Here is a 22,339-nt window from a genome sequence, read left to right as displayed (position 1 = left end):
ATTTTAAAATGTATAACATACGCATAATTGGAATACCAGAAGGGATGAAAGGAGAACCGGGAAGAGGAAATTTTTGATAATAATGGCTGAAAATTTTCCAAAATGAGTAACAGTCACCAAACCACAGAACCAGGAAAATCAGAGAACACCAAGCAGGATAAACACAAATAAATAAATAAATAAATAGCACACTTAAGAATATCATATTCAAACTGCAGAAAGCCAAAGACAAAGAGAAAATCTTAAAAGAAGCCAGAGGGAAGAGAACTGTACCTTACCTATAGAGGAAGAACGATAAGAAATACATTGTACTTCTTATCAAAAACCATGCAAGTAAGAAGAGATTGGAGTGAAATATTTAAAGTGTGGAAAGAAAAACACACTAACCTAGAATTCTATATCCTTCAAAATTGAAGGGGAAATAAAGACATTCTTTGACAAACAATAAAATGATAATAAAAGAATACTACACACAACTCCACGTCCACAAATTTGATAACTGAGACGAAATAGACCAATTTGTTGAAAGACACAAACTATCCAACACCACACTGAAGAAAGTTAACACCAATAGCCCTATATCTGTTAAAGAAATGGCATCAATAATTTAAAAACTTACCAAAAAAACAAAACACCAGACCTAGATGGTTTCACCAGTGAATTCTACCAAACATTTAAATAAAAAAGAATACTCCACAACCTCTTCCAGAAATTAGAAGCAGAGGGAACAGTTCCTAACTGATTTTATGAAGGCAGCATTATCCTAATACCCTAGTGCCAAAACCCAGTAAATACTTGAAATAAAGGAAAACTACAGACCAATATCTCTCATGAACATAGACACCAAAATCCTCAAGAAAATATTATCAAATAAAATCCAATAATGTATAAAAAGAATTATTCACTATGACCAAATAGAATTTATTCCAAGTAAGCAAGGTTTATTCAACATTCTAAAGCCAAAAAATGTAATCTACCATATCAACAAGCTAAAGAAGAAAAATTATATGATCATATCAATTGACACAGAAAAGGTATTTGACAAAATCCAGCACCCACTTAATGAAAACTCCGTGAGAACTAGGAATTGTAGGCAACTTCCTTAACTCTGTTAATGCAATAGACAAAGAACCTGCAGCTAATACCATCCTTGGTGGTGAAAAACTTTCTCCCTAATATCAGAAACCAGACAAGAATGTACTATCTCACTACTACTGTTTAATATCATATTGGAAGTCTTAGCTAGTGAAATAAGACAACAAAAAGCAATGAAAGGTATAAAGATTGGAAACGAAGAAATAAAACTATGTTTATCTGCAAATAACATGACTTTCTATGCAGAAAACCCCAAAGGATCTACCAAAAACTCCTGAACTACTGAGCAATTATAGCAAGCTGACAGAATACAAGGTCAATACACAAAAATCAGTCTTCCTATATACCAGCAACTAAAAAGTGGCATTTGAAATTAAAAAACAATATTATTTAAAATAGCACCAAAAACTAAATATTTAGGTATAAATCTAACAAAATATGAACAATATCTGTATGCAGAAAACTACAAAACATTGATGAAATAAATCAAAAAGATGTAAATAAACAAGGAGGCATTCTATGTTCATGGATTAGACTTGATGTTCTTAAGATGTCAGTTCTTCCCAACCTGATCTATAGATTCAAGACAGTGTCAGTCAAAATCCCAACAAGCTATTTCATAAACATCAACAAACTGATGCTAAAGTTTATATGAGAAAACAAAGGATATAGCATAACCAATAAAATGCCAAAAAAGAAGAACAACAAAGCTAGAATATTCACACTACCCAATTTTAAGACTTATTATAAAGCTACAATAATCAAGACAGTGTGATGTTGAAGAAAGAAAAGACACAGAGTTCAACAGAAGAGCAAACCCAGAAATAGAACCACACAAATATAATCAAGTGATTTATGACAGAGGAGCAAAAGCAATTCGATGGAGAAATGATGTTCTTTTCAATCAGCGGTGCTGGAAAACTTGGATGGCTTTGTGCAAAAACAAAAAGAACCTATACACAAACTTTACACTTTTCACAAAAATAACTCAAAATTGTTCACATACCTAAATGCAAAACTATAAAACTTCTAAAAGAAAACACAGGAGAAATTTGTGATCTTGGGTTTGGTTTTGAGTTTTTAGATATAACATCAAAATCACGATCCATGAAAGAAAAAACTGATCAGTTGGACTTCATTAAAATCAAAATTCCTGCTCTGTGAAAGACACTGTTAAGAGAACGAAAACACAAGCTACAGACTAGAAGAAAATGTCTGTAAAACATATGTCTAATAAAAGACTTGTATCCAAAATATGCAAAGAACTCTTAAAACTCAGTAAGAAAGAAAACCCAATTTTAAAAATGGGCAAAAGATCTGAACAGACACCTCACCAAAGAAGAATTAGAGACATTAAATAAGCGTATGAAAAGATACTCAATATAATTTTCCATTAGGAAAATGAAAATTAAAATAACAATGACATACCACTATATACTATTACAATGACTAACATTTTCTTTAAAAAACACACAAAAACTGGCAATACCATTTGCTAGAGGGGATGCAGAGCGACAGAAACTCTTATTCACTATTGGTGGGAATGCAAAATGGTTCAGCCACTTTCAATGGTTCAGTAGTTTCTTACAAAGCTAAACATAGCCTTACCCTACAATCCAGCAATCATACTCCTAGGTAGTTGCCCAACTAATTTGAAACCTGATGTCCACACAAAATCCTGCACCTGAATGTTTATAGCAGCTTTATTGATAATCATCAAAAACTGGAAGCAACCAAGATGCCCTTCAAAATAGATGAGTTGAAAAAAGAAAAAATGGTGGCCCATTCATACAATGAAATGCTATTCAGCTATAAAAAAGAGTGAGTTATCAAGTCATGCAAAGACAGGGATGAATCTTAACTGCTGTATAATTCCATTTATATGACATTCTGAAAAGGACGCAACTACAGAGATGACAAACAACTCAGCAGATGCCAGAGATGTGGGGAGCTAGGAGGAGGAGTGTGAAATAGATGAAGCCCAAGAGATTTTTTAGGGTGGCGAAACTATTCAGTATGATACTGTAATGGTATGTACGTGACTCTACGCATTTGTCAAAACCCGCGGAACCTTACAGCACAAAGAATGAATCTTAATGAGTACAAATTTTTAAAAATTATTTAGAGTTATTTAGAGTTCAAAGGATCCCTTGATGGAATCAGACTGTGATAAAAGAATCTAACTGTATTAAAAGTGCCAAACAACCTCGCTGAAGGGGATGGGGAAAAAAGGTGGTTTCCTAAGTATCTTTGGAAATGAAGTGGGTCTGTTGGATAAAGGCAAAAAGAACTGCTCATAAGCACTGTCCTCTAGTTGATGAAGGTGTTTCTCATGGAGGTATGTGCTAACAATGAAACCACTATGTATTTATACTGTAATTGAACAATTAAGTGAATGGATGGCACATGGTGGGAGTCCAGTTTCTCATGGTTGGAGTAAAGGTTGCCGTTAAGCAAGGAGAGAAGGCTAGAGTGGTAATGGATCAGAATTGGAGACAGCGGTAGGAACTTGTTTAGTTTAACATAGATACGGATAGTTAGATATAGGAATATTTATAGACATGTTTATATGCACAGACTTGAACACACGCACATATTTCCCTGCTCTGTTGGCAGAGAAGGCCCAGAAGCAGTGACACCTCAGTAGTGATGAGCACATCCAGCAACGAGCACAAACCTGATCTTGGTTTCTAATACCGAAATCCAGTAAGAGGAACCAGGCCTCCCCGGAGAACTGGCTGATTCTAAGACTGAGGCAGGAAATATACAAGATGAGCCTGGAACAGCACGTAGGGCCAGGAAATGAGGAAGTATCCAATCACACGCACACACAAGATGATAGGCATATGTCAAAGGGACACAGGAGCTGGCTGAAAGAGCTCCCAAGAGCCAAAGCTGGGACAAATTGAGCAAGAAAATAAATAAAATAGTATTTGGTTATAACCCCAAATATAAAATAAATATCTATGGGTTCTTACTGATATAAATAAGTGATTAAATGAATAAATAAATGGTGAATAATAGAGAAATTTCCCATGTGTAAAAATTCCAAATAATGTAGGTACTCTGTCCTCAATGAGGTGGAACTTAACTCCCCTCTCCTTAAATGTGGCTACGCTGAAAGTGACTTCTTGCTAAAGAGTATAGTATGGATGGGAGGAACTACGGAGAAACCTGACAGACTCTACCTCAGCCAACTGATGAAGGGTAACACCAACAGAGATAAGTCACGTCGGTAGGATGTAATGAGAATGGCTAGTGAACTCTGTGGTCTTCCTCCCCAAATCCATAACCTAATTGTGAGAAAAACATCAGACACATCCCAACTGAAGGACATTCTACAAAACACCTGAGCAGTACTCCTCAAAACTGTCAAGGTCGTTTAAAACAGAGGAAGTCGGAGAAACTTGCAGAGCAAGAAGAGCCTAAGGAGACGTGACAACTAAATGGAAGATGGTATTCTGTATTGGAGATACAAATATGGAAAGTTCTAGAAAGAATGTCCGACCCAGTACATATGAGCATAACTAGAGGCCAGATTGTGGTCTTGAAGTAACATATTAAGGTTTTTATTAAAATAAATTTTTGGAGATAATGCGCAATTCTAGGGCTGGAACAGGAAATACACAAGATAAGCCTGGAACATCTTGTCCCACGAAAAAGCAAGGATGTCATCAAGCTTATTCATCATGTCCAAAGGACTCAGAAGCCACATTGAAGAAGCTCCCACTGTCCAAAGATGGAATGATTTGAGCTTCAGTATGGATGATTGTTAAAATGTCCCAAAAAATCCAGCAAATGTTTTTGACTTTATGACTTTGTAATAACATTTTTAAGGGTTGGCAACCTTTGGTGGGTTGGATAGAGAACTGATTGGTGGATGATAGAGTACCGATTGATTATCTTGGGAACTAGTGAAAAAGGGAAAGAAATAAATCTTTTCTCCATCTTTCCTGCGTGAATTATACCACAAGATTACCAGCTAGTAGGTGAGTAGAAACATCATAAAATTACTCAAGCTAATAAATATTAAAGATTATAGAATTAAAATATCACCATTTTCCATCTCTCAGTGAATTAATGGGTCTAGGCATTGAGCATCAAAGGATGCTATCAGCACAAAAAGGAAAGACAACCAAATCTCCTGATGGACGAACACAACAGGTCTACAGTCTTACCCAAAGCCTCAAACCTACGTCTACCCAGGTCTTTGAATCCAGTTCCCAACTTGCAGGAATCACAGAGGACAGAAGACATTGAATGAGCACGCAAAAGTGAAATTCAAAAAGTGGAAATACTACAGGTCAAAGGGCACATATTCTTCAGCAAATAAATTGTATGGAAAATAAAGAGACAAAAAGAGAATCTGAAGATTGTTTTTTAAAGACAAATCAAGTTTAACAAAAAACGGACAAGACTAAACTATAGTTTCTAAAAATGGATGATAAAACTATAAAGAAATGGAAAGTAAGTAATTGAGGGTGGGAGAGAGGATCGTGACTGGGACAAGGGACCTGGGTGGGCTTTTGGAATGATGCCCTGCAAAGTTCTATTTCAGGAACTGAGTGGTCGTTACAAAGGAAGACACTTTATAACAGCTAATTAAGCTATACCTTTGTGTAGTTTTCTGTATTTACGCTTCATTTAACAATTTTTAAAAAGTTTTCAATGACACAGAGAGAGAAAGAAGGAAGGCCTACGTACCTCTGCTGGATGTAGGCTAGGAAATCCATGCATCAATAGCCATTGAATGCCTATTATGAACCAGACCTGTTCTAGATGCTGGGAATACATCATTGAACAAAAAAGATTAAAAAAACCCAAAAAACTCCTGCCCTCCTGGGCCTTATAATCTAACAGAAGGGACAAAGAAATAATTAAAATATATGTATGTGTCTATCCATGTAGCTACTATGCGTAGTGTGTGTAATGCATATGTAGACATGTGTATGCTGTGCATGTAGATTCATAGATGCTATGGCAACGTATACATCAGGACAGGGTACCAGAGAGTGCCATAGGAGAATGGGTTTCCCGACTACCCAAGAGCCATGTGGGGACTAGGGTCCTGGGAAAAGGGGTCGTCTCAGAGTGGTAATCTGAAGGTGTTGGCAAGGTCTTGCCAAATTTACCCAAACTTCCTGGACTCTCCTCTTCACTCCTGCCAGTGGGGACATGGGAGCCAAGAAGGGTGCGGCCATGGCTGGTGCCTGCTCCCTCTGGACTCCTGGAGCACAGATGTTGAAATTCCCCACAAATATCCTTTGAGCACCTACTATGTGCCTGTCTGTGCTGGACACTGAAGGTATACAGTTATGGTCCCTGCCATCACAAAGCTTACAGTCCAGTGGGGGCAACGGCATTTAGCTGAACAACTATAACATGGTGTGATGGCTCTTATGACAGGGAAAGTGTCAGGTGGGATAGGATGTGTAGGAGTGAGGTGAGGCAGAGGGATCGAGGCAGGCTTCCTAGAAGAGGTGACACTGATGTCTCAGCCGTCTCCTGAAGGAGCTCTCCAGGTCATAGGAGAGGACTGAGAAGGAGGGGAGAGGGAAGGGCTGGAAATGGAGTCTCCTGGAGGTAAGGGGTTTGTAAGCCTGGTTGAGGAATTGTGACCGGTGGGCAGAGGAGACTTTATTGAAAGCAATTTAATTGAAGAATTGATGTGATCAGATTTGTGTTTGGAAGGATCACACTGGACAAAGGATAGGAGGGGGTGAGGTCTGGAATTGGGAAGACCAATTAGGAAGCAATTGCAAAATGCCAGGCGAGAAATTATAGGGACAAGACAGTGGCAATGGAGTGGACCAGAGAAGAAGAATTTGCTAGATATTTAATCCAAGTTGACAGTTGCAGGACTGACTGGATGTGGTGGATGAGAGAAGGAGGAGCCTAGGATGGACCTGAGGGTTTGGATTTGACACTGGGACAGAAGAGGGGGTCACTTTGCCCCATAGGCAGCGAGCACGGCACTTTCCAGCTGGCCTGGGCAGGTTCCCCTCACAGGTGGTAGGACCAGGGGAGGTGAGCCAGCCTTGATGCCCATTTCCTGGGTTTGAGGGGAAGAGACCTGGCCCCTCACCCAGCAGCTGGCTAAATAGAGTCTCTGACTCTGGGGTGCAAGCTGAAGCCAATAACTGAAACACCAGCCAACACCCCAAGCTCATTTGCTCTGTGCAGAGAAAAACCTGACAATGAAGAAAACTTCAAAGCTGAGCCCTGACCAGACAGTCCACACGTCGTGGGAACTGAGCGGCCCATTTGCCCCAGATGCAGCACGAGCTTTCTTTCATGTGCTGGTTCCCTCTCCAACTCATTTTGCTTCTGACTGATGCTTTGTGACTAAACAGATGGTAGGTGCCTTTCACCCACGTTTCTTCTGTCATGGACTTTTGAGCAGATGAGGCCATCTCGGCTCATAGGACCACAGCTAATTCCCAGCCCCCAAAGCAAAAATCAACGGGCCCTGGCAAAGGCAGACAGTGCTGGCCTGGCTCTTCCCCTCAATTTCCACGTGCACGCAGATGCTCCTTTCTCAGAAGGGTAAACTGAGGAAAGGCCAGAAAGTACCTTTTGTTATGATAGAACAATGCATCTAAGTCTGCATGCATGGTGACGAGAGACAGACACAGAGACAGAGACGGAGGGAAGGGGAAAAAGAGAGAGGAAGCAAGCAAGAGTGGGAGGATAGAAAAGGAAGGAAGGAGGGAAGGAAGAGGGACTGGATCTTATTATGTTCTGTGCATTGTGTATGTACTTGACTTTTCTGAAGCCTTAGTTTTCTCATCTGTAAAATGGGAATAACAATGCCAACTTCCTAGGGTTGCTGTAAGAATTAAATGAGCCATACCCATTTTGATTAATTCTGGTTCCCTTCCCCCTTCTGAGCCATGGTATTTTCATCTGTTGAAGCAGCTAAGAATCTCTCCCTTTCAAGATTGCTACCAGGGTCAAATGCACTGTTGGACTCTGGTTCTTCACAGATTCTAAAGCGTAGTAGGAATGTCATCTTCCATTACGATCTGAGTTTCTGTTTCCTATTGCACCACAAGCTGCTGCTCTGGGCTGTTCACTGACCCCTGCCTCCCCAACAAACATCAAATCATAACACCACCCCAGACCCTGTTTTAAAGGCACACTGCAGAGAGTAATTAGAATTTAATGTCTAGAAATGATTTGGATGGAGCTGTTTGCAGATCCTTTGTCATTCTTTTTCAGACTCGATTTCAGAAATGAAAGGTTTCCTTACCTCTTATGTACACCAACAATGCAAAAGCAAATTCCAAACGCCTGGACGCCTGAGTAGCTCTATAATTAGATGAAAAATGCAATCCGATGTTATAATGTTTATGTGTGCAGAAATAAACGAACACTGAGGAGCTTCTGCAGAGATTTCCAGAGGAATTTTATATGCAGTGCCAGCACCTTGCTTAGAAAGCCTGTCTCGTTATTAGTACTCTTCCATAGATCTTTAAAATGCCTTTGGTTTCCTGAATTTCACTGAGAAAGAGAACTAACATTTCTTTGAGTTCTTATTATGTGCTATGCTTTCTTACTTTAACCTCAGAGCCACCTTTAAGAGGTGGGCTTAAAAAGCCCAGTTTTGCAGATTAAAAAATGATGCTCAGAAGCTTTTGTTACCTTGCTCAAGGCTGTGTTACTGGTTATATTTCAGGGCTACAGGTTCAAACACGGACTTTATTCTTGCTGCTGGACCACATGCCTGCCTTTTACCTCCTGTCTTAGTCCGTTCAGGCTGCTATAAAAAAATACCATAGACTGGGTGGCTTATAAACAACAGAATTTACTTCTCACAGTTCTGGAGGCTGGAAGTCCAAGATCAAGGCACTGGCAGATCCAGTCTCTGGCAAGATCTTTCTTTCTGGTTCATGCACGGCCGTCTTCTTACTGTGTTTTCACATGGCAGAGAGGATGAGGGAGCTCCCTCAGGTCTCTCTGGTTTTTTGTTTGTTTGTTTGTTTGTTTGTTTGTTTGTTTAGGAAGATTAGCCCTGAGCTAACTGCTGCCAATCCTCCTCTTTTTGCTGAGGAAGACTGGCCCTGAGCTAACATCCGTGCCCATCTTCCTCTACTTTATATGTGGGACGCCTACCACAGCATGGCTTTGCCAAGTGGTGCCATGTCTGCACCCGGGATCCGAACCGACGAACCCCAGGCCGTGAAAGCGGAATGTGTGACTTAACCGCTGCACCACTGTGCGGGCCTCATCGGGTCTCTTTCATAAAAGCACTAGCCTCATTCATGAGGGCTCCACCCTCATGACTTAATTACCTCCCACAGGCCCCACCTCTAAATACCATCACATTGGGGGTTAGGATTCAACATACGAATTTTGGAGGACACAAACATTCAGTCCAGAGCACCTCCCTTTCCTTTGTTTCAGCAGACCCAGAGGGAAGTGTTGATCACTTAAAGCCATGTTAGGGGCTTAGTGGGTTCTGTGTGCAAATCCTCCCACACAGCCCTCCAGCATACCCTGACACTCCACCAAAAGTAGATGCAAAAGCACAATAGTTAAGCGGGCAGCAAAGCATCCATTTTATAAATTCCCAAGCAAATACTTGTTTTGCCTATGCAAAAGTATGATAAAAGCAGAATGTGGCTGAAGTCAAGAGACTGCACGGTGTCCATCCTGGTCCCCTTGGATCTCTGCCCGCCTCCTCCACTCTATCTTTCAACTCCAGTGTGGGGTCTTAATGCTCTGATGCTGGGAAAGACCAATACAAGGCACCCACCCCACCCCAGTGCCAAAGGAATGAGGGAAGCAGACCTGGGAAGGTGTCTGTTGGGACTTTCTGGGGTGACCTGAGCTTCTTTGCTTAAAGGAAGAGATGGCAGAGCCAAAGAGAAGAGATGGTCAAGCCTCTTCCCACAGCGAGGGTCAAGGTTCTGGTTTCCCAACCATCCCAGTGGATGTAGGAGGAAGAGAGGACAAGCGTCTGAACTTTGCATAAATGGTGACCCTGCCCTCCAAGAAGAATGAGGTCCACCGAATGACCCAGTAGCCTCTGAGCAGTTGGGTTGGCCCTTCCTTCTCCTCAAGGAGGATACAGCAAGCGAGTAGACAGAGAGGCTGGAAGTGTGGGTGGGAACCCTCTTCCCTTTGAAGGCTGGTGAGAGGAAAAACAGGGTCTTCTCTCCCCATGAGAAGCATAAGTCAGTGAGCATTTATTGAGCACTTTCTATGTGCTCAGCCCTGTACCAGGTGTCATGGAAGAATCCAGAGAAAAGCTGAGCCTTGAAGGATGAATAGGATGTTCCCCCCGGAGAGTGGGGAGCACCAACAGTCTGTGAGAAAGTGCACGGCTTGAAGTAGCCTAGCATTTAGTATTGCCCACGGGGTGTGGAGAGGTGAGAGAGAGAGAGAGAAGAGGCAGCAGAGAGAGCCAAGGGCAGCCTTTCAAGGCCCTGTATGCCATGAGGAGGTCCCAAGACATTCGGGATGGCAGCGGTGGCCACGGAAGAGTTCGAGGCTCCTGCTGAGCAGCTTTCAAAGTCGCCTTTGCCTCTTGCTTCTGCCTCATGCTTTGAAACAAGACATTGGTATTCTCAATGTCTGCCTCACATTGAGACGCATCAGCCTCGGAACTGACTCCTGCTCTCCTGAGACCGCCTGACAAAGCGATCCACCTGCATCTCCTTCTTTTGCCTCCCCTGGGTGCCCGGGAATAATGGTGTGTCCTCAGGGAGTGTTTTGCCAGCCTGTTTGGGAGGAAGTTTCCCATCTGCCTGAAGCCCTCTGGGAACCCACTGCTGCACAGACCTTCTGTGCTTATCTAGAACTCCTGCAGAGATTTCTTGTCAAGGTGATCCAAATCAAAACTGTGCAAGTATTAAAAAAAAAAAAAGCAAACCCTCCAACAATGACAGCTGGACTGTTGGAGGAGTCACTTTCCAATCTTCATGATGCTAGAACATGCAGAGGGAGTTTGACAGTCTGGGGTACTCCCTCCTTGTAAATGTCTTATGCCCTGGCTGTCATGACACCATGCACCCCGCTCTCCTGCTTATTTAACCACATTTCCTAAATTTTCTTCTCTGCCTTCTCTTCTTCCAGCCCATTAGCTTCTCCCATGGCTTCATCTTTGGTCCTCTAACTTACTCTCCTCCTTGGGCAAGTTCCTCCATTCTCAGATCTTCACGGCCACCTCTTCACTCCAGACCCAAAGTTCCACAACTGTCCCTCTAACTGCCTATATGTCTAGATGTCTCCAGCTGGATGATCCACAAGCACCAAAAACTCAACTTGCCCAAAATCAAATTCATTGTCGTCATCCCCTGCTTACTAGCTTCTCTTCCTGCATTGACCCAATTAAGATGGTAAAAACCTGAGTGTCGTCCTTAATGACTTCCCTCTCCCAAATGCCCCCTACACCCATTTCACAATAAAATAAGTCCTGCAGCCTAATCACACCTGGATTTCTTTTCTTTTCTTTTCTTTTTTTTTTTTTGAGGAAGATTAGCCCTGAGCTAACTGCTGCCAATCCTCCTCTTTTTGCTGAGGAAGACTGGCCCTGAGCTAACATCCGTGCCCATCTTCCTCTACTTTATATGTGGGACGCCTACCACAGCATGGCTTTGCCAAGCGGTGCCATGTCTGCACCCAGGATCCGAACCAGTGAACCCCGTGCCGCCAAAGTGTAACGTGTGCACTTAACCGCTGCGCCACCAGGACGGCCCCCACACCTGGATTTCTGAAACATTGTGGCCACTGAGGGCTTAGAATCCATGATCAGCATATACTTTAGTTTGCTGTTTCTGTGTCAAAAGTTAGGGCACTGAAACTGTGTAATTATGAGCCTATACCCATCTCCTCCAACCAAATCTTATTTTTAATGAAAAAAAATGCTATGCATTTGACACAAGAAACAGCCACATAAAGAATCCTTTTATTTTGGTTGTTAAATTATAAAATCATCATCCTCTATGTCATACAATGTCACTAGTATAGATGCTCAAAGATTAACAGGAATTTAGAATTTAGACTCAGGGGAAATTTGGTATACTTGCTAACCAAACAAAGATTACGTGTTTCATCAAGTTTCTCTTCCCTTCCTGGCTGTCAGGAAGAATGAAATAAAATTTAATATTCCACTGCCATAATAGCCCTTGTGCTAATGCTAGTACACACACGTGCAAAGCATTTATTAAGATGCCACCACATCTTTCCCTGAACTTCCCAATTATCAGTAGTTACCCTATTTCCCTCCCTTGTTAACTCAGGCCTCAACTATTTAAATCTTTGAAACACTTTCTCTCCACTTCACTCCATCTTCTACCTCCCACCACGCTTGTCTTTCAGATACACAGATCTGACCCACCCTTCCCTGATTAAACGTCTTAAACATCTGCACATTGCACACAGCCAGAGCTCTGTAGCTCAGCATTCATCAGACCCCTTGCTCTCCAGTCCCACAGCCTCACCACCTGGGTCATTGGAAAACTCTAAACACACTGGTCACTCTCATTCTTCTGATGCTTTGCTCCTGCTCCCCAGTCTTCCCTCCCTAAAAGCCTTTTCTTCAACCGTCAAGACCTAACCCAAATGTCACCACTTTTGTGAAGCCTCTCTTGATTCCCTTTCCGATTTTCTAACTGACGGTTCTTCATAACTCTTTATAGGTCATAGCATATCATATAATAGTTCATCATTTGTATGTCCTACGCCCCCTCTAGATTATGGTCTCCTAGAAGATGGGGAAGATGTGTCTTTGGTCCTGTCGACTCCTGATGCCTACCACTTTGAAAGCTTGTTGAATGAATAAATAGCATGATGAAACCACGGAAGCAAAAAGATTACAACAGACATGGGAGAGATTACTCACTGAAGTGGTTAGAGTATCAGAGTGGACTTTAAATCCTAGCTCTATCACTTACCAACTCACTGACCCCTGGGAAGTTGCATCTCTCTGAGCCTTAAATCTTCATGTGAAAAAAGAGAGATCTAAAGACCTCTTAGGTTTGTTCTGAGGAATGGAAATAAGATATTATATATAAAGTACCTAGAATTGTACCTAGCACATAGTCAGAGCTCAATACATTACTTGCACTAGTGTTATTAATAATAAGAAAATTCAGACAGCAAGAGAGTAAGAGGTAGTGTTAGGAGAAGAAAGTGAGTCCAACATCATTCAATAAATGCATATTCATTGAGCACCAGCAGATGGAAGATGTTAAATGAATGAACTTCACTGTATAGAGGAAGGAGCAGATATAAAATCTCCGACCACTTCCATTAAGGTACCTTTTAACATGAAGCGATTCACTAGCTGAAGCAGAGGTAGAGAAATTAGGGATGCCCATGTAGGACATGAATAGCTGGACAGAGAACAGAGAGCAAGGGATGAATTCCCAAGGAGAAGCAACACGCCTGGTGATAGGTTGATTGATAAAGAGCGGAAACAGTCAGAGATGGGGTTTTAGAGCACTGAGTTGCCAGAAGCAGCCTGGCACCCAGAAGAAGTGCCCTATATACAGGAGCTACCAGCACAAGAGCTTTAGTGAGAGCTTGAAGCTCTAGATGTATACTTGGGAGTGATGTTGAAGCCTTGGGCAAGGATGAATTCTCCTTACCTACATCCCAAATGGCACATCGTATACTCCATGCAAACCTTGGTAGTCACTAACCGAACTGAGCAGCATGGAACAGGTGCCAATTTCAGTTCTTGGCATCAAAGTAGACCCAGAGGGAAAGTGCTTCATAAAACCCTCCTTGAAGGGGAAGGGCATACGGGTGCCTCCCACAGCCAGAATATTGAGATAAATTCCAGTGGTGTGGTGCCTTGGCAGCAGTTGCCTAAGGAGAAAGAGGAATGATAAAAGAAGTGAAAAAATTGTGCAGGAGCAATAAATCAAGCCCAATATTTGATGTTCATTGCAAAGTTTCCCAATAGAAAGAGTATTCTAGCAATGAATGTAATAAAACAAAAGTCTCCTGCTAATAGCCCTTTTCTTGAGCAAATAAGCTTTAGAGGAATTATTGGCTGCAGGAGGTGGGGAAGGGTGGTCATGGACACGATTACCAACGTTGCTCAGCTAGTGGGGATCATGGGATTGATGCCATGTGACACTACGTTCTTTGTTTCCCTGCAGGGTGATGCCAATGACCATCCAGTTTTCCATCCTGATTATGCTGCACTCAGCTCTGGTCCTCATCACCACAGCAGAGGACTATAAGTGTTTGCCCCTCGTCCTCCGGAAAACTTGCTGTTGGATTAACGAGACTTATTTGGCCCGGAATGTCATCATCTTTGCATCCATCTTGATTAATTTCCTGGGAGCCATCCTAAATATTGTAAGCATTCCAAACCCACCAACCCTCCAGTATCTAGTGTGAAGTCAGCAATTAAGAGTTTATGGAGCCTGCAGCTTCTTGCATTGCCTTCCTTGGTACCAGTTATCTTCATGTGCCTGGTCCAGCCCCTAGCTGAGGGACAGAGAACAAAGATGTGGCTACGGTCAGAACTGTGCATTTTACTGGTGGCAAATTTTCTTTTTCCCTATGGGGGAGGTTATTTGCTCCAATGGAGCTCTAAATGCCCTTAAGTTTCTGTACCATCAGTGGCCAATCAATTATAATCGCAGATAAGAGTTACGACTAAGTATCTACCTGCTATGTGCCATGCACTGAATGAGGAGCTGTTCGTGTTTTTCATATTGAATCCTCACATAAACCCCGTGAGGTAAGTCTCATTATCCCCACTTTATGGCTGAGGAAACTGAGGCTCAGAGACATGAAATAACTTGCTAATAAGGTCTGTCTGACTCCATGACTCATGCTCATTCTCATATGCTACGTCGTATCTCTGGGAGTGGGAGTGGGGAACATGGCAATAAATAGCTGTCATTTATTGAGCACCTACTGTGTGCTACAGGTAGGTATTACTGTTCCCATGTAATGGATGAGGAAACTGCATCTCAGGAAGGTTGAGCATCTTGCCTATGACTTTCTAAGAGTTCATATTGGATGTGACACATCGAACTCAGATGACACTCCAACTGCCATATTTATCATTGTTTTTAATTTGGTGATCCATGTTTTAATGATTTCTTTTTCTTTCTAGAATGGTAACATTGTAGCGATAGGCATTTTCTGTTTATATAAAAATAGTCTGTGTTGTCCATGACTTAAGGATCTAGATTTTAGGGGTGGATTTATCTGATTCCAGGTTTTGAACTTGGCACATTGAGAGAGGCTAGTTGAGGCATCATCTGGTGTCTGAAACCATCATTGTGCCCTTTGGGCCTGAGGGAGGGTCTCCAGTTGCTCAGGAAGCCAAATTGTGGACTCCCACAATGGTCAGCATGTGCTCTGGAGGCTTATACTGCCTGAAATCCATCGTCTAAATTGGCCCGATAATGACTTAAGAGTCTACGCTGCTTAAAGTGCTCAAGCTCTGTGGTTGGCCTTGTAATAAGGGACTCTATGGGATAAAGAAAAGAGAAATCATAATATAATGAAGTTCCTCATCTAATGAATATTTTATAGATTATGGCAATTGAAAATGGAAGTACATAGAATCGTTGATCACGGCCTGTGAAGTTGTAGCCAGGACCTCAAGTCTTGAAGAATCAGATATTTCTAGGGTGCAGGATTTGTAAATAAACCCAATGACTCTAGATCAAGGTTCCCTCTGGGGCCAGCTGTGCCACAGTGATGCAGTAGGAAGTTCAGAGGCTTTGGAGTCAGATAGACCTGCATTCAAATCTCAGCTCTACCACTCACCAGCTCAGTGACCCCAGACAAGTTACTTTACTTCTCAGAGTTTCATATTTTTCAGTTGTAAAATGGGGATAAAAATAGTAGCTACATCACAAGGTGGTTGTGAGGCCTTTTTGTACAAAGTGTCTGGCACAGAGGAGGCATTCAGGCAACGGTAACTATTCTTTTCTGAGCGCCACAAAATCTCCTGCAGCAATTTCTGGCCTCGGAAATGCCCACCAGTCCAACGCTAAGAGTCTTTCTGGAAAATGTGTGCGCCCTCAGATTCCTTGAATCCCCCCAGCTATTGATGTGGAGACAGGCTGTGAGCGCACCCCAGACCTTTTCTCCTGCCATCTGGCTCTCTCTTCTGAGCCCCAAAAGCACATATGAGTGACCCGACGTGATGGGGCCAACAGAGCAGTCTTACCCTGGTTTCCTGCCTGGCTTGCAAATGCTTTTTCTGAGCCAGTGCTTTCTTTAAAATAAAAGAGGAGACCCCAGCTGGCACTTCCATCCTGAAGCCAAGCCCTGTCGAGGGCCTGGGCTGCCCCGGGCTTCCGCGGAAGCCCAGCAGTGATAGCTCACTACCCCATCTCCAGCACTCACACTGACTTTCTTGTTCCTGTGTTTTTTTGTTTTTTGTTGTTGTTCTTTTTTTTTTAATTCGCAGCTGTGGTGTGATTTTGACAAGTCGATACCCTTGAAGAACCTGACTTTCAATTCCTCAGCTGTGTTTACAGATATCTGCTCCTACCCAGAGGTATTTATTCACGAGCTCCCTTTGGTGAGACTTGGGCCCAGACATTTCCACCAGCTCCACATAAGCAGGACTGGCTGAAGGGCCTTAGAGAACGCTCCAGGCCTCTCTTCCTTCTCCCCCCTCTTCCTCTTCCTCCTTCCTCTCTTCTTCTTCTCCTGTGCTGTCTTTCCTTCTCTCCTTGCGTCTTCTGCGCTTCCCTGCTCTGTCCTGCTCGTTTCTCTACCTCCCTTTCCATTTCTATACTTTCCCTGTTTCTCTCTCCCTTCTTCTTCTTCCTCCTTTTCTTCCTTCTTCATTTTTTCCTCTATCTCTTTTCTTCTTTCCCTTTGTCTCCCCCTTCCCTACGCATTTCCCTTAACTCATCTTAAAATTCTGTAGCAGAGGGGCTGGCCCTGTGGCCAAGTGGTTCAAGTTCCATGTGCTCCGCTTTGGCAGCCTGGGGTTTGCAGGGTTGGATCCCAGGTGCAGACCTACTCCACTCACCAGCCATGCTGTGGAGGCATCTCACAGACAAAGTGGAGGAAGAATGGCACAGATGTTAGCTCAGGGCTAATCTTCCTCAAGGGAAAAAAAAAACAGAGAGAGGAGGATTGGCAATGGATGTTAGCTCAGGGCAAATCTTTCTCACACACACACACACAAATTCTATAGCAGAATGTGCCATTGTCTCCAGTATAGGGCAGAGAGCAGACTCATCGCTCAAGCAGTGTTTGCTACATTGATAAAGGAAGGATGGAAAGAAGGAAGGAAGGAAGGAAGGGGAGAGAGAAGGAAGGAAGCTGGTGAGTCACAAATGCAGAAAACCACAACTAAACTTAAATCAAAGTGGTATAGAAAGTGTGCAGAGCACCACAGGATTCAGGGGTGTCCCAACAGGACACCCACCATCATAATGTAAGTCTGACCCTAACTCTGACCCTCTCTTGGCCACAGAGCCACTGGTCTGGCCCTGGGCCTTGAGGGTCAGCCTAAGATGCTGGGGAAAGTTGAATCTTAGGCTTGACTAGCCATGGCCCAGACCGTTGCATACTGAGACAGAAGTTCTGGGTCAAGAGGGAGGACAGCTGTGGTGTTCCAGCGGACCCCAGCCAACCCCATACCCTGAGGACTCTCGTTAGACTCTTGTTCTTCAAGACCCCCTCCGACATTTGGGTGGAAGAAAGGCTCTCTGTTGTCTCGTCTGGGCCCCAGAATTGGTCTGAGAAATGTTCTGAAATGGAGAGAAAGCCTCACCCTCCACCTCAGGTATAGAGCATCTACTTGATATGCATAACATCATTAAATCCTCAGGATGTCCAGGGTAGAAGCTGTGACCATCTCCGTTTTATAGATAATGAAGCTAAGGCTCAGAAAGTGGCTTGCTCAGTGCCATTCTGCCTGACTTCCATTCTTCGTCACTTCTCTTCGTCCTTCCTTCTTTCTGTCCTTCTCATCTTAATTCAGTTGTGAAGATTTGGTACTGCAATTCAAACCATATCTGGCTTATTTTTGAGCCCACACTTCTGAAGCCAGGCTCAGCCCCTAGGGAGGAATAGGCTCTTCTTAAGGAAGTCCAGGGCTGGACGGGACTAGCCCTCATTTGGGGGCTGCACGGGGCAGACCACATGATCTGAGACTTCCTCCCACTCACCAAGGACCAGCTCCGGTTTCGTGGACTCTGAGGCACCAGCACCCTGGGAACTTCATGGCTTGGAGGGCATGAGGAGTGTCCCAAGGGGCATAAGTTGGCCAAAAATCAGGTATTTAGCACTAGACCAAAGCTGGATTTCATCCCTAACTGAGTCTCTTCACTTCTAGCCATGGAATCTTGGATCAGTTCTTACTTTCTCTGAACCTCAGCTTCCTCATCTGTAACATGGGAAAATAATACCTTCTTCACAGGGTTATTGTGGAGTTAAGGAATATCATGTTCTCATGGTGCCTGCCTAGATGAGTTAGAAATGTTGAGTTTCTAACATGTCATCTGACATGAAGGTAGTCTTCACAAACTATTCATCTAGACCCCCATGTCACTCTAAATCAAAACTGTATGCCCTTGACCCCAACCCTGAGCTCCCAAACTCAGGACTACTCCTGGACTTGCCAATCCTAAGAAAGTGGTGGGTAAGCTTTTGATCACCTAGCTTCATCTCTCTGCCTCAGTTTTCTTATCTGTAAAATAGGGGTCAAAGTCATACCTTCTTCATGGGTGGTTGTGAGGATTAAGTGAATTAATCCATGTAAAGTGTTTAGAGTGACACCTGGCACAAAGTATCTGCTCATTAAATGTCAGCCATGATTTGTTTATTATTTCCAGTAAAAAGGTTTGAGCCTGCACTGTCAATATACGGTTATCTATAAGTTACACACCTGTACCACTGTGGTAATGTGTCATGTACATTATGAAACATACTCAAAAATAGAAATATTAAAAAATGAGATAACATAAATGAACCAGAGTTTTAATATTTTCCTCCCACAACCAAAGGGTCGTCTTGCCAAGGGGCTGGCAAATTGTGGCCACAAGCCAAATTCCACCTGCCACCTGTTTTGTAAATACAGTTTTCTTGGGGCACAGCCACACCCATTTATTACAAATTGTCTATGGCTGCTTTTAGAGCACAACAGCAGAGATGAGTAGCTACAACAGAAAGGGTGTGGCCCATTAAGCCCAAAGTGTTTACTATATGGCCCTTTATAGTTTGGCAACTCCTGAGATCCCCCAGATGCAGGAATCCCACTGGCCTAAGAGGATGGGGATCTGGACGCTTTCTAGCACCAGCTACTACAACAACCTGATTTGACCCACCATTCGCCATCCTGATGCAAACGGCTATGCTTCTCTACCTAAGGATTTGTCTACTAAACTAGAAGGAGTCAGACATTTAGACCTAAAAGGCTTAATCTGCAGAGCCCCCCATCACTCACAAGTGTCCCCAAGCAAATCACTTCATCTCTCTGAGCCGTGGTTTCCTCATCTGTGTACCTGACCTCTCTCCCTCACCCCATGAGAAACGATGCTCAGTCCAAAAGGATGCTGTGAAACTGGCTGATGTGATATAAACCTAAGAGGCTGTTGTAATAGACGGTATAAAGTATAATTTGGTTCTGAATTGGAGCTGGCCAATTACTAAAAAAGAGTGAAGAGACAGGAAATGACAGTGAAGAAAGCCACATTCTAACTATGAATTGAGAAGTGGTCTAGGGAGGGAGGAGACGTAGGTTGGTAAAATGAATGGAAATCACATGCACCAACTCCCAGGATCAGTATCTCAAACACCCGAACATGGTTCTCCGGAGGCTCAGTGAGAAGACTTTCCTTTTAGAATCAAGCCCCTTTATTATATGCTCTGGCACATTTGAGTAAATAGTTAACTATATTATCAGAGCTTGCTATAGTTTTAAAGGGCCCCTGAGAGCCAAAGAAAAAAGGTTTGTTTCCACTGGAGTAGCAGAGCCAAGATTTACCTGCCCGCCTGAAATAACTAAAAACAAACAAACAAATATGTGAAACAGTCATTTTCAAGACATTGGGCATCAATGAAGGACAGTGATCTCTGAAAAGGAAGCAAATGCAGTGGCCCCTAGGATTGCCTGAGCTCTATGGTTGCTGTGAGAGAGTCTTCAGAATGTGGCTGGGGTTGGGGGAAGCCCGGTGGAACCTAGAGGACTCCCTGATTTGAGAAGACAGAGCTGAGAATCTGGGGAGACTAAGGTGGCCATAGTTTGCAAGACACACTAACAGAGAGAAGCCAGAAACCCACAGGGCTGCAGAGGCTTCTGTCTCTGTGAGGAAACTGATGCTGGGAAAGAACTGTCTGGAAGGATTAGTGCCTGGTGCTCACACGGGGCTGCAAAGAGTGTTTTTCTCACCAGCCAGAATGGAAAACATCCTAATCCATGGGGCATTAGGTAGTCAGAAGGATCTTGCGTCAGTGATACAGTAATTACCCCTAGACGATATGCCGCTCTGGTTCTTCCTAAAAAATTTTAAAAGTAAGACTGAAAGTCTAAAAAGGCTTTTCTTCTTCTTCTTTTTTTTTAAGCTCAAAACATTTACTTTTTTGTGTTACAAAAACAAAAGTAAGTCCAAGCAGATAATGAAATAAACGTGTAGGGCAATCTATCTTGAAGTGGGATAAATTACTCTAAAAGAAATGAATCCTGCATAGTTTTCCTTTCTAGTCAAGCATCTTGTTGTTTAATAAACTTCTTGTTTGAAAAAATGCAAAATTTTTACATTAGAATATATTTTAAAATGTATATTTCTATATTAGAAAAGAATGAATGTTCATACCAGCTTTATTTGTAATAGCCAAAAATTGGAAACAATCCACGTGTCTATCCTCTGGGAACAAATTTAATTTCTGGAAGTCACCAAAGATGTGTGTTCTGGTTGGACATCACTGTTTAGGAATCAAATACAGAGAGACTGTTTTTCAAAAACGATCTCTCATGATGATCTACAAAGATGTGAGCTCAGTCGTTGAAAAAGAATGATCAAGATAAGCAGATAGGGGCTGGCCCCGTGGCCGAGTGGTTAGGTTCGTGTTCCTGGGGTTTTGCCGGTTCGAGTCCTGGGCACAGACATGGCACCGCTCATTGGGCCATGCTGGGGCGGCGTCCCGCATGCCATGGCTGGAAGGACCCACAACTAAGAATATACAACTATGTACTGGGGGGCTTTGGGGAGAAAAAGGAAAAAAATAAAATCTTTAAAAAAAAAAAAAGATAAGCAGATAGTTCCCCAAGGTGACTGTGTTGTATTGACCAATAAGCACCATCAAGATAAGCATCATTCTTATATTTTTAAAAATATTGTGTTGTGATGCCTTTCCATAAGAAAGAGCTATTTGTATGCTCACTGATTAGGCTTTGCTTCATAGTTTTACTGTGATAGTCGTCATTTGGGGACCCTGCTAACATAGATGTGTCTTCCTGGGAATTATTATGAGGTTAAAGTATTAACTGAGGATACAGTTGCTTCTAGGAAACATCTAAAATAGTCCATCCACCCCCAAAACAAGCTAGATATAAACATCACTTCTACATGTGGAATTTAAATTCAGTTTTGACAGATCTAAACTAGTAACTATAATGAACTAGGGAGCATTCACCCTTTTTCCTCTAATATGAAAACAAAGCCCAATCTTAGACTAAGCCAAAGCACAGTAAGATTGTCCCAGAGCACCAAACACATAAAAAAAAGGCCCCTTTCCCCTACCTAACAGTGAAAAGCTTGAAAAGTAGGCTGGTTACCTTTACCCAGCACCTATGGCGAGCCCAGGTTCATGACACCCTTATTCGTGGACCAGGTGGGGAGTCAAGGCTCAGGAAGAAGGAGAGCAGCCTCTGTCCTTGGCCTGTGTGTACACCACATTGCCGTATGCGTGTCTCATTGCTAAGAATTAGGTTTTGTGTGAATCAGGAAGTTTGGATTTTTTCTTTGAACGACAGTGACTTCTGAAAATTATGTGTCTGCTCTCTTTTCTCCTTGTTCTGAGTTCATAACGCCATGGGATTTTGTCAGCAACCAAATGGACGCAGACAGTCCAGTCTGCATGACGTGTGTGGGTAGATGCCCAAGCCCTTCTCCAAGTTATCTTTGTGTAAAATGCTTCCTCCTCTTCCTCTTCTAAGAGGAGAATGTGCGCATATTGCTGAGGCCATTTATGATACATTACAACAATGTCCTGACATCAGTATGGTGCCTTCCAACCTAGAAAATTCTTGGTTCCTAGTGGGTCCTGAATCAACAATTGTAGAATAACAAATGCA

The 22,339-nt window shown here is 42.8% G+C and overlaps 1 protein-coding gene across 4 annotated transcripts in view; it reads left to right on the top strand.

Annotated features, from left to right (window-relative positions):
* Nucleotides 1–22,339, top strand: part of ADCY8 (adenylate cyclase 8) — a 216,254-nt gene that overhangs the window by 150,628 nt on the left and 43,287 nt on the right. For 2 of the 4 annotated variants that reach the window (XM_014831341.3, XM_014831339.3), the window contains 2 exons: nt 14,211–14,412; nt 16,493–16,582. In XM_014831341.3, coding sequence (XP_014686827.1) covers nt 14,211–14,412; nt 16,493–16,582 — 292 coding nt within the window. The remainder of the gene's footprint in view (nt 1–14,210; nt 14,413–16,492; nt 16,583–22,339) is intronic. The other 2 variants (XM_014831342.3, XM_014831340.3) reach the window with 1 other exon arrangement.

Source organism: Equus asinus, chromosome 12, assembly GCF_041296235.1.
Source record: "Equus asinus isolate D_3611 breed Donkey chromosome 12, EquAss-T2T_v2, whole genome shotgun sequence".
In the NCBI taxonomy this organism is placed as follows: Eukaryota; Metazoa; Chordata; class Mammalia; order Perissodactyla; family Equidae; genus Equus; species Equus asinus.
This window is presented reverse-complemented; position numbering and strand designations above follow the sequence as displayed.